This window comes from Oculina patagonica, chromosome 11, assembly GCF_052425735.1.
Source record: "Oculina patagonica isolate OP01 chromosome 11, crgOcupat, whole genome shotgun sequence".
Classification (NCBI taxonomy): domain Eukaryota; kingdom Metazoa; phylum Cnidaria; class Anthozoa; order Scleractinia; family Oculinidae; genus Oculina; species Oculina patagonica.
Window position 1 is genome coordinate 1,598,055 of NC_135768.1, and position 13,196 is coordinate 1,611,250.

General features: G+C 37.2%; 2 protein-coding genes across 2 annotated transcripts in view; one reads left to right on the forward strand and one right to left on the reverse strand.

The window, feature by feature from the left end:
* The window catches only part of LOC144631197 (endoplasmic reticulum resident protein 44-like), a 106,202-nt gene that overhangs the window by 78,980 nt on the left and 14,026 nt on the right, over nucleotides 1-13,196 (reverse strand). The gene's annotated exons all lie outside the window — the stretch shown is intronic.
* LOC144631201 (proliferation-associated protein 2G4-like) lies at nucleotides 32-9,688 on the forward strand. The gene is made up of 14 exons (XM_078489618.1): nucleotides 32-204; nucleotides 2,227-2,355; nucleotides 2,533-2,638; nucleotides 2,878-2,947; nucleotides 3,099-3,191; nucleotides 3,694-3,757; nucleotides 3,887-3,965; nucleotides 5,010-5,167; nucleotides 5,357-5,408; nucleotides 5,856-5,950; nucleotides 6,751-6,808; nucleotides 8,363-8,432; nucleotides 8,626-8,679; nucleotides 9,321-9,688. Exons 1-14 carry the CDS (start codon nucleotides 105-107, stop codon nucleotides 9,384-9,386), a joined length of 1,194 nt encoding a protein of 397 aa, XP_078345744.1. The 5' UTR covers nucleotides 32-104; the 3' UTR covers nucleotides 9,387-9,688.

Genomic DNA, 13,196 nt, shown 5'->3' on the forward strand with positions numbered 1-13,196 from the left:
AATTACCCGCCATTGAGCAGGGAATCCTGGGTACTATCTTCCAGAACACGTGCCGCCATCTTTGAAGGGTTTTCGTTCATTTGTACGTAGTTTTTTTTGTTAAAATGGCTGATAAAGGAAGCGATTCCGGAGAAGAAGAGGATCCTACCATTGCTGAAGATGTCGTGGTGACGAAGTACAAAATGGCCGGTGATATGGCGAACCGTAAGTTTAAAAAATTGTCCGGCTTTTTCGTTTTTCACGAAAAGTGAATACATGCAAACTTGAGATGAGGCAACCCTTTCATTGGCGGTTTGTTATTGAATCATGGCAGTTAAAGACTTCCAATTGTTTATAGAACTCAAGCCTTGTTCAGTCTTTTCGAGAAATAGAGCTCGTGTTGAATAAATTCCGACCGCTTCAGCAGATAAATGTTGCCTTTTTTCACGACTTGTCCGGGAAGAGTTTTTGAAAATTAGCATATAGTCGTATGAAATTTTAAGTTTAGCCAGGAACCATCTAAGCGAAGCAGTTGATACTTAAAATTACCCAACACTGAAATTGTTATGATTGCTACAGACCGGTAATTTTGTACAATGTACAAAGTCAGTGAAGTTGTAATTTATTGGGGTTTTATCAATCCTCCTTTTCAGCTAACATGTATATTTTTAAATTTGTTTGTGTATCATTATTAAGTAATGCTATTTTACTGGTACTTTCCACCTTATGAAAATTAAATTATGTCAATTGAGGTTGCACAGGTAGACTCTGGGCACTCAAGGGTCTGAATAAATTTAAAAAAATGGTGAATACAAGTGATCCACAACTTGTGACCACAAAGGAAAAGTTAACTTAAGATAATTTCAAAGATATGGTATGGAAAATTATAGTCTGAATAATTTGGGTTTATTATTTGTGTTCTGTAACAGGATGCATTTTATGTAGGTTACGTTGAAGATTTTCGGCGAGGATTTCAAAAGTGTGGCGCAGTGTTAACTGACATTCAGTTGTTTAATTTGGGGTTAGAATAATGGCGGACGTTGGTGTATTTTTGGTCTGGGATGTAAACAGAATGCACCCTGGGTTACATTTAACTCTCGCCTTGCGGACAACTCTATTGCGGACACCCCGTTATTACGGACAGGAGTTGAAGTCCCCGCGAATAAGAATTACTGAAAATAACTCTCGATACTATGGACTTCCTGTATTACGGACACCAGATGGTGGTCCCAAAGGTGTCCGTTATACAGGCCTTCTGATAGGGTGCGGCAAAAAAGCAGAAATTATGCGGCATTTTTAGGGTAGATTATGCGGTAAGAAAGTACTATTATGCGGCAAATTATGCGATTTTATCTGAGCGATTTTAAGCTTGTTTTACAAGGTTTAAGGAGATGAAATTGTATTTTATGCATTTCAAAAAATAATAAGAGCATAAAGGAAGGATAAATATCTGTATTAGAATGAAATAGATTATTTTCACCTCATTTGCGTTTATTCCAAGGTCAAATTGCTTTCCGTGTACACTACATGACGTAGTAGAACATTGAAGACTTTTGGTAACATAATATATGAAGTGTGACAAGATACCGCTGACTGAATTAATGAAGGCGCATGTGTTAACGTACGGTGTCGAACGATCGCACAATCTACGATGTTTTTTACTTCATGGAAGGATTTAATCATTCTGAATTCAGCCATTTCGCCTTGTAAACTTCAGTTCAATACAAGAAAGCAAAGATAGAAAGCAAATTTATTTGTGTGAATGTTGTTATGGCTAAGTTGAAACTGAAAAAGGAAGTTGCCCGCTCGAAGTAATGTTGCTCGTTTGGAAACCACATTAGAGGTTTTTCAAGGTTTTTTGACAGGTAAACCACCTTGAAACAACATTGAAATTGTCTTAGATCTTAGTGAAAGCGATTATTTCCTTTATCTTTGCTCAAATTGTGTGATTTTGTACGAATTATGTGATTTTTGATGAATTATGCGAAAAGTTGCGATTTGAGGTCAATTATGCAAAATCGCAACATCGCATAATATCAGAAGCCCTGGTTATAGAGGGAGTTGACTGTATGTACATGTAAAAATCAGAATCCAACGGCCTACTGAGGGGGAAGGGGGTTACATGATGCATTTAGGAGAAAGGGAGAGGTGTTAACAACTGAACTGGAAGAGATTTTTTTAGGGAGAGATATCAACATGATTTCACATTAAGGCGATTTTTACATATTCAACAACCTTTTTTCTTAGGTGTTCTCAAGAAAATAATAGAGGCTGCAACTGCAGAAACTACAGCACGCACATTATGCCAAATGGGAGATAACCTTATTGAGGAAGAAACAGGCAAAGTCTACAAGAAAGAAAAGGAATTGAAAAAAGGTACAACTTAATTCCAAAGTATCATCTATTTGTGAGGAGAATTTAGTGCATTCAGGAAGTAAAAGCAATCATTATTGTTTATTGTGAAGCTATTAAGGTTTCTGGTCTTTTGTTTACTCACATGTTATGTACTTGTAATGCCTAGTTTTTTAACATGGCTTTCTCTTGTACCACTAGGTATTGCTTTCCCAACGTGTATCTCAGTGAACAATCTCGTTTGCCATTTTTCACCCCTTTTGAGTGAGCCTGATATCACACTTAGTGATGGAGACCTTGTAAAAATGTAAGTTGGTTTGTGTTTTATGCCTTAGTAATGGTAAAATAGAAAGTGATCGTAATAACAAGGTGGTCGAAAAGGCTTCATTAGTTTTTTTTTTTGTTTTTTTTTTTTTGGGGTGGTTCTTCTGTAACATTTTGCTGATGTTGCAAAATATGTTTCCACTGGTGAAGGGCCATGATTTTAACTTTTTTTGTGGAATACAGCGAAGTTATTTAACTTATAAATTTGTTTTTTACTTCCAGAGACCTTGGTATTCATATCGATGGCTATATTGCAGTCGTAGGACACACAATAGTCGTCGGTGCTTCAAAAGTAAGTTTGAATTTTGAATTTCAAAGTTTTTTTTTTAATTTCAAAGTTGTAAATCTACTTAATTAAGCGTATTATGTTCTGACAGAACCATTTCTTTATTAATGATTTATAATAAGTAGAAAATAATGGTGTTCATCTGTTTTCATTGTAGGACAATAAAGTAACAGGTCGAAAGGCTGATGTTATTCAAGCAGCGTATTTAGCATCTGAAGTAGCACAAAGACTAGTGAAAGGGGGTAATGAGGTAAGCTCAAATATCCGTTCTCTTTGACGGTTGATTGCTACACATTTCTTGAAATACAAAGTGTCCATTTTTAAGATGTCCACTTTATGGACTGAGGTGTTCAATTTAGAGTGGCCACCTGCTTTATAGAGGTGTCTACGTTAGAGATGGTGAGGGATGCAGTAGCCAGTAATAATTAACATGCTGGACTCTGGTTCCTGCGGCCGGGGTTCAAACCCTGGCCAGGGTCTGAGTTCCTCTCCTACTGAAGTGTATATAAAATCATGGGTGCTAACAAATTAAATGCTGGAGGATAACCCTTTATCCTCTCTCATCCAGGGGGGAGTAGAAGTACTCCTAATCACTTTATTTTATGGAAAGCAGCACGAATTCTAGCTTAGGAGACTCTTGTGTGGATGCAGACTTGTTTTACTGAGAATTCTTAACACTCACATACAATTGCACAATTGATAAATTTAATATAATTACTGGTAGTATTATTATTATATTGTTATTGTTGCAGAACTACACAGTAACAGATCAAATACAGAAAGTAGCAGAGGCTTTTCAATGCAAGCCAGTTGAAGGTATTTTACTCGCAATCCAGTCACATTTAATTATTTTATTAAATTGAGTTCATTTTCTTGAAACTTGTAATAATATTCTTCCATGTTATAAATTTTAAACAAGCTCTTAACTTAATATTACTTTTAAAGGCATGTTATCTCACCAACTGAAAAGAAATATCATAGATGGAGAGAAAGCGATCATACAGAATCCCACAGAACAACAAAGGTAATCTTATAACAGATTGTTATAATACGGGCATGGTAAATGTTTGTCCAAGTAAAGGCAGCTTACCAGATTGACCTGTAACTCTCCATCCAAGTGGAGTAAGAACTCTTCCTCATGCTACAGACACGGGTGTTATTCTCACCAGGTTACCACTAGGCTGTCCATCTAGGTAGTGTATTAAGCTATTTCACGAAGGGTTGTCGAAAAAAAAAAAAAACATCAAAGTGCACGCGACAAGGCCGAAAGGTGGTCTGAGTATTCAATGGAATTTTGCATATTGGCCTAGAAGAAATTTACAAGTTTGTATTTTTGCACGTGGAGAATTTGTTTTTCTTCTCATGTCTTTGAGTGAGAAAAATTCTTCTGAACTTCAGAGGGTCTAAACGTACCTTGTTTCTACATGTCTGAAAAGAAAGAAAACCTGAAAATTGCGCTTATTTTGTTCTTATATCTCATTAGTATTCAACACGTGCAATAGCTCAATACGTCTACCCATACTACCTTTAGGGATTGGCTTGTGCAGTTTTGTGCTTTTTTCTGACAACGTTTCTTGAAATAGCTGTATACACCTGAAGGAAGTCTACTTCATGCTACAGTAGCCAGAATTAAGCAGCAACACTGATGCAGAGCATTAAACTTGCAACAAAATTGTTGCCGATGTTGGGGCAGTAAAAAAATGCCAATCAATAGGCCATTTCCGATATATTAAAATTCTAACTTGTCTCTGAGGCTTGGGGGAATAAAACAAAAGATATCCCGTCGAGGTTCAGGGGTGAATAAATAATTTCTTTTGTTTTATACCCCCAAGCCTCGGAGCCAAGTTATAATATTAATATATCAGAATTGGCCTATTTAATTAACAGATTTTATTCACGAAACTGTGTCAGAGTGTTAATTTCTTTAATGAATCTAAAAAGTGTTTAGCTTGCAGAAAAGGAATTAGACTTGCATCTTGTACCATTCTCTACCCTTTGATGTCATATTGAATAGAATTATTTATTATTTATTTAGCTTTTTATCATGACAATGTTTTTCTTCTGACAGGAAAGACCATACCAAGTGTGAGTTTTCTGTACATGACGTGTTCGCAGTTGACCTCCTCATCAGCACAGGAGATGGCAAGACTAAAGAAAAGGACACACGAACAACAGTGTACAAAAAAACTGAAAACGTTTACAGCTTGAAAATGAAGGCTTCTAGAGGTATGATTTCAATATTTTGAAGAAAATTGTGTTAATTAAAAAGTCATTTTAAAAGCATGACTCATTGATACATTTTTTTGGGTATCTTATGGACAAGAAATACAGTTTAGCCTTGAAATACAGTCTGCTGTTTGTTGTTCGTTTAATTTTAAGTTGTTTTTTGTTATTAACACTCAATGGTTCTTGTAGTTTTTTTCAGTGATGTTTGTAACAAATTTACTTCCATGCCGTTTACACTAAGGTAAGTGAAACCTATTCTAAAGAACCCTTTAAGCCCCAATATCAGCAAACAAATTCTCCTGACTGATCTCCATACATTTTCTTATATAATAAAGTATTGGTTGGGAGAATTTGTTAAAAGGTCAATTGAAAACAATTTCCCTTTGGTGATCATTTTGTTAATTCTCATAACCTTTCTCTTGATTAACAGTGATATTGTGAGGGGTAATTCAATGTTGGTCACTGTTTCTAGATTGTAATGAGCCAAAAATTTGACAATTTTGATGGTTGGGGAGTGTCCAGTGCATGTTGGGCACTGTTGAGGCAAAGGTTTTCGACTATTATTTTGGTCTGAAACAAAAACTTCTCAATTTTTGTTTGTCATTTTTGATCTATTGAAAGAAAATTCAACTGTTTAATATCACCACGGGGTGTTTTCATTGATTGCTGCTCGCGGCTTGTCTTTCAGAGCTTTTGAAGATGAGAAAAAAGCAAGAATGGGTGTTGTGGAGTGCGTCAAGCATGGACTTCTAGAACCTTTCAATGTTCTTTGGGAGAAAGAAGGTCAGTGTTCAAAATTTCTATTCTGATTGAGTTATTTGATAGTTGCCATACAGTCACAACTTTGCTAACAGACATGTACTCCTGAAGGCATTGAACCCCAGGTGGGGGGGGGGGGGGTACTCTGGGATCAAAGTGACGGGGATGAGGCAAAACTCAGGACCCCAAAAAAATCCTTCAGTCTCCCGACATTACCCAAAAAAATCCCTAGTCAAATTACCCCTAAATTGCCAAGGCCGTGCCAAGCCACTTTAGTTTGATTTTAATAACCAAAAAAATCCCCTAATTAAATCAAGTCACCCAAAAAAATACCTGCCAAATTCTCCTACCCAAAAAAAATCCCGGAATCGAAAATTTCGACCCCAAAGCAATCCTTCGCACATCCCCGTCACTTGGATCCCGGAGTACCCCCCTGGGCATTGAACTCTCCTAAGCAAACATTTATTTGTGTTTTCAACACACACAAATGCTGCATTAACTTTGTTATTAACCTCTGATACAATGTAAGGAGACACCTCTCTTAAGCAGACACTTAGTCTTAGTCCTGGCTGCAAACTGGTACTGCATTTCTAACCTCCTATATGCAGGCACCTTAAAGTGGCCACTGAGTCACAGTCCTGGCCATATGCAAATGTTCAGCGGTTTTTTGACCTCCAATTTGTGGACACTGACTTGTCCTAATCAGACATTTAGCCAGTCATGGTTTACTGTCACAAACAAGCACTGCATTTTTGACCTTCTATAAATTAGTGGACTTTTTATTGATTCTCATAATTTGTTTCTGTGTTTTTGTTTTACTGTAGGTGAATTTGTAGCACAGTTTAAATTCACGTTGTTACTTATGCCAAATGGACCTATCAGGTGAGAACTGCTTGAAAACGGCTTTCAAAATACAGTAGAACCCCGGTAACTCGAACTCGGATAACTCAAACAACCCCGCTAACTCGAACGAGCTTCCATTTCCCTTGGATTTGACCACACTTTTCAGTCATTTTTACTCGGTTAACTCGAACTTGGATAACTCGAAAACCCCGCTAACTCGAACTAAATTTTGTTTCCCTTGAACACAATTTGGGTCAATTTTACCCCGATAACTTGAATTCCGGTTCTTGCAACTTTCCACGGTTTCCCCTTGTTATAACAATGTATGGTCGTGTTAGAGTTTCTGACTAGATAAGGTCAATTTACACGGTACCGTATACTGAAGTGCTGAAAAATCAGTTAACTATCAATTATTAACTTGGCAAATGAAATATTCAATCGACCCCGATAACTCGAAACCCCGCTAACTCGAACTGTTTTTCGTTTCCCTTCAGAGTTCGAGTTACCGGGGTTCTACTGTACTACAGATTAAAAGTACTATGAAGGTCACTGAAGTGATCGAAACAATTGCATTCAATCTTTTTAATCAGTAGCCAGCGTAGCTTGGCGTTCTAGTCAGTCAGGGAGAGCGATAAATCGCACGCGCGAGCAAAGCGACGGCGGAAGGCAGAAGGAAAGAAAGAACTCCAGCCGCCAGACGCCTCTTAAACGGGAGAAATCTTTCGAATTAGCGGCCTCCAGAGGCCGCTAATTCCCATTGGCTAAAATTGCTTATCTGTCCTGTGATTGGTTTGTTGGCTTTAATTTATTCCAAATTACTCATTCGCATGCACGCAACATTCAGGCCGCTCAATTAGCATTTGACAAGTGACGAATGAAGCAAAGCAGTGTGAATAACACATGGATGCTATTGCAGGCAAACAAACTCGGCAGTGATCATTAGAAACTTTAACTGGTTTTCTTCCCCTGCTTCGACTCGCAGATGATTTTTTCTTTGGACCTCCCAAATTTGCAGACATTTTGCAAAAACGAATATTAGCCTGATAACTTTCCCGGGGTTTATTTATTTTGTACATCCTGTACCACACGTGAGTTTGACAGAACACGTCACCTTTTTATTTCCGGTCTTCACAAATTACGCGTATCATTTACATAATTACGTGAAAAGATTTCTCCCGTTTAAGAGGCGTCTGGCGGCTCGCGTTCTTTCTTTCCTTCTGCCTTCCGCCGTCGCTTTGCTCGCACGCGCGATTTCTCGCTCTCCCCGACTGACTAGAACGCCAAGCTACGCTGGCTATTTAATCAGCATCAACCCCAATTTATAAAAATATTATTTTATTATGTTCCAGTTTACTAGTAATGTCATTTTGGGAATTGATTAATAAGGAACAGTAGTGGATGCCATTAAAATAACATGAAATAGGTTTTAGGAGGTAGGGAGAGAAATTCGCTTACACTATACTGAAGGGAAAATGCTGGGGATGATTTCCACAGGCCTCTTTCGAAAACGGACATTGTTTTCTTTTCTTGTTACACTGTTCAGTGAATTCCATATTTCAAATACAGTCTAAAAGCCATCATGTTTTTGTTTAGGATAACACAGGGACCTTTCGATCCAGAAGTAATACAATCAGAGTTTTCAATAGAGGATCCAGAAATCAAGGTAATCATGCATTTTAAAATAATCTACAGTTCCTTGATTTGTTGGTTTAGCAATCTACAAGGAAACCATAAATATTATTTTCTTTATTTTTCATCACGTTAACCTGGCATATGCTTTGCTATAATTATTGGAGATGTTTATCACTCTTGGATAATTTTAAATTTATCTTGTAAACTTCTCTTTTGTTTCACAGGCCATACTAGCTACATCAGCAAGTAGGAAAACTCAAAAACGAAAGAAAAAGAAGGTGAACAAAGCATTATTACATAAATTCCTTGATCAAACAACATAACAGTATCATTACTGTACTCTCAATACAACTGTTAACATTTTGATTCATTATTAACTCAAGAATGTTCCTTTGACTGAAGGGAGCTTTAGTTTGGGAATTCCCTGGAAGGCTCCACCCTGATGTCCAACCCCTTACCCTTTTATATACCATTTTGAATGAAAAGGCACCCCATTCGTATACCTTTTATTGGAAAAAGGTATCCCTTTCATATACCTACATGATGTGACAAAATCACATAATTATACTTTTAACACTAGTTTTCTTATTAAAAGTGTAAAAAAAAAGCTTTCTCTGGTTTAAAATAAAGTTAATAAAAATATGAGCTGTCATTTTTTTTTACTAGTTTTCTTGTCATTTTTATGTAGCCCTTCAGATGATACAGCCATAAGTTGCATCTGTTCAAACTATTTAAATAAAAGGCCTTTTTTAATATCTTAATGACAGATTTCCCTACCCTTTCATATACCTAAACTTGTGAAATCCCTACCCTTTTAAATACCTGAAGCCTGATAAAGGTACTATTTTCGGGCAGAGCCTCCCCGCACAAATCATACTTAAATAACACAATGTGAAATACATTTTCATTCTTTACACAGGCATCAAATAAAGCAAGTGACGCTGTAGCAGCAGAGACTAAGAATGGTGAAGATGTTGATGACTGAACTTTGGCTTCCCTGCATGTTGTTCCTGTACCGCTACTATGTTATTATTATTTTGTTCTCTCACAATCTCTAATCTCTCACCTTGCAGAACAGGATTTCGATAAATATTATCACTGTTAGCTTCTCTGAGATCTATGTCAAGCACAGTCTTTTCACGAGGTTAAGATAATGCTGTTATTGTTCTCTAGTCAAGATAACCTTGTTATTGTACTCGAGTCATTCAAGTGGCTGGTTGAATATACTGTATCACCAGAAGAACTATAGGTTGAATAAAATGTACACTTTTCCCTTGGTGAGAAAAACGTTGCTGTGCGTTCTAATGATAAAATGAAAAAAGTAAAGGATGATCTGAATAAATGCCCTTTAAGACTGATTCAGAGCAATGAAAAGCAGACCAGATTTTAAGGAACATGATAATTTATTTCCGTCTTGACAGTTCAATCAAACTATCATTCCTTCAAACATCTCTGCTTTTCATTGTTCTGAATATCAGTCATCAAAATGCATTTATTTTATGGATTGTTCTTATGAGTTTACCAGCGAATAGTCCTTTTTCATGCCCCCTTGCTTTTGAAAAGGAATTGACTGCTATGCAGGATATACCAGAAGCTTCTTGATCTTAATAGCATGCACAAACAGAACCTCCAACTAGTTCATTATGTCTACATTGTGATCAGCTCTGAAGGGGCACCCTGGTCTTCAAAAAAAAAAAATTGCATTCAAAATGATACCCCGTTCTAGAAACAGATCAATTTTCTAGCACCCCATTTTGGTTGCTTATAGCTTGAATCTTTGGTGCGCTCGAAATATCATATGTGATAACCCCCTTCCAGGAAGTGTCTCTAATATTGTTCCCGTTCTAGATCGGGAGCCCAAAATGACGACCCCTTGGGCAGCATAAACCCATATAGGCACTTAGGAGGAGTACCCTCCCCCCTGGATCAGGGGGGGTGATGAAGAGAATGCTAAGAGTTCCAGGATGTCAAACTCCCTCATCTTTTTAACTTGTACTGGCCACCTTTTACACTTGCCTTAATTCAAGAATTATCAGGCAACACTTACATCCCATTCCCATTTTACAAGGAATCCCATACACTGTTAGTCGGAGGCAGACTCATTCCCAGTCTCTACTTATTTGTTTCTAAAGGCGATAAAAAACTGAGGCGGAATAAGGCAAGGGTTGCTGGGCAGGCTGGGAAGGGCGAAGAAAAAGTAGGGTCACTCCCCGATTTTCGTTCGGCCTTCCCTTGATGCAATGCATTCTAGTCAAAACCACCAAGGGAGCGACTGGGAACGAGTCTGCGTCGGAGGTGTGATAAGGTAAACCTGTGCAATGAAACTTAATGTGAGCTTTTATCGTGCTGATTTTGCTACTCAATTTTGTCCATTTGGCTAATCGGACAAGTGGTGTTTTGCATAGTCCCCCTACCCCTACACAAGGTTGGTCCTCGTCGAGTGCACTTGTTATGACCACTTCCCTTATAGCTGATTCATCTTTTAAGGGGATACTTAGGTAAAAAGTTATGGTTGCAGTATTTCTACTGTAGGTATGTAACAGTACCCTCCCCCAGGCTACAAGTATCGCTGGATTGGATGCTAGTCCATTGCGAGTAACCCCCCACCCCCCCCCCCCCCACCCCGTATAATTTGTTTCTGTCAGGTTGCAGTGACAACTACATGGAGATGCAACAAAATCCCAAACTTGCTTTTTAAGAATTATTCAAAAGAAATGACAACAAGAAACTTATAGAATACACTTTTTTATTGTCACTATCAGCTATGTTCAAAAGCTATCACTCCCTTTTTTTATTCTTCAAATACAGCTTTACAAAAATATCTGTAGTTTGTGTGGTATAAAAAATAATATACAATACAAAGATGAACGTTATAATTGAATAATTATTATGCCTCTAAAGTGAGATTAAAGACAGTTAATGTGAACCTACAAAAACAAGAAACCCCACTAACAATTCTTGCCCAGTGAACCAGGAAAGAATTGAAGGATAACTTTCGTTGTAGTAGCTGGCGGTCTTCAACTGTAGCTGAGCCACATCTGCGAAAGACGCAAGCTACTAGACACCATAACTAGAATATCAACGTTAACCAGAAGCTAACAAACGAAAAAACAATAAAAGACTGAGATAATTTCTCCTAGTTCAAAAGATGTTTCCCATTTATTTTGGAAAAGTACTATCAAATTATTTTTTTGGTGAACTTTGTAAAAGGCAACATGTACTTGAACTAGTACTGTTTAGAGAAAAAATTGTGGAGCACAATGATAAAACAGACCCAGAGAATTATTTTTTTTAAAAAAAATAATGAAACTACAGTACTACCCCTACCACACCCTCTGTAGCATGATTGTCCGACAAGAACAACAGAGGCAAAATATCAGACAGTTAATCAGTTACTGGAATTGCTATTTTACTACTAGTAATCCCCCAACTTCCCTTACTTATAATTACCCACAGAGCTATGTAGTTAAAATTAGCTATGCCAGAATTTCTTTTGAATGGCATACTTTGTAGCCTGTTTGAGGTTTTCAGATGGTTGGGGATTGGCAAGAAGAACGGAGAGCTTTCTAAACTAACCGAATGCCTCAAACAAGATACCCCAGCCCCACATACATACATTTACCTCACAAAACACCAATTTGTAAGATACCACTAAGCATGCAGCAGGTTTCTAGCCCTATGATTAGATGCGCTATCAACAGCATGGGATAAATTTGGGTATCAAAACTACGGAAATAGTTTATGACTTTCTTTGCTTTGACTTCATAAAAAACAGTAATGAGTTGAAAAATACAAAAATCCCTGGAGAATTTGGCCCATTACAATTCCTTGGAAGTGACATTGAAAATACACAAAACTATCTTTTTTTGGGAATGGTACAATACTCCAAGAAGTCAGTAAAACTAAGTTAAAAAGTGGTGCTTAGCTTATAAACAAGGTTCGAATAATATGCAACATACAAAATTTGTTTCATATCAAAATGCCAATCATATAATACATTATGTCTTTAGTGCGACAAGATAAACATATAAATTTTCTATTTAGAAAGGTTGCGTCCCTTAAAAATTAGAAAATAAGCCATTTGTCATAAGGTTTATAATCAATGCGGGAGCAAAGCTCTAGTTAATTATTTTTGTATAATAAATGGAATTTACTAAACTTTCCACAGAATATTCACCAGTTCTATGTACACTTTGCGTAAAAACATAATCAATGTCACGCTTGTGATTAAAAATATTGTTTCGAACAAAAAGTTCTTTAAGTGGTAGTAAAGCCTGCTTCACACCAGCAACACAAATTAATAACAAAGAAATGAACAGTTTATTCCTTACGCCATTAGGTTCCTGTTGTTGTTTTGTTGCGTTGCTTACACTGGTGCCATAAAACGTCAATGTGAGGTGTTTCTTGTGTTCTGCATGACCTCGCCATTATGTTGCTAGTGTGAACCAGGCTCGAGTTTTTTCATACAGTAGTAATAGGCAAGGCCTATAACACGTACTGCCTTTAAATGTTACTACTTAAAGGGACTATGTCACGGGGATTTCGCAGATTTTTGGTCTAAACTGTTCTGAAATTAGTGGTAGGCAACTCAACCCCAAATATAAACATTATCTTTGAACATCTAAAGGAAGATATAACCTTAATTTGCGGATAGAAATCACGCTACGGCTATAAATATCGATATCTCGAAGAAGCGCGGAAACAACTTGAAAACGTTTGCTTAACTTTTTCAAATTGCAATCCGTTTCCATCCGAGCCATCCCCAGCCAAAGATGCTTGTTGATAGTTTTAGTGC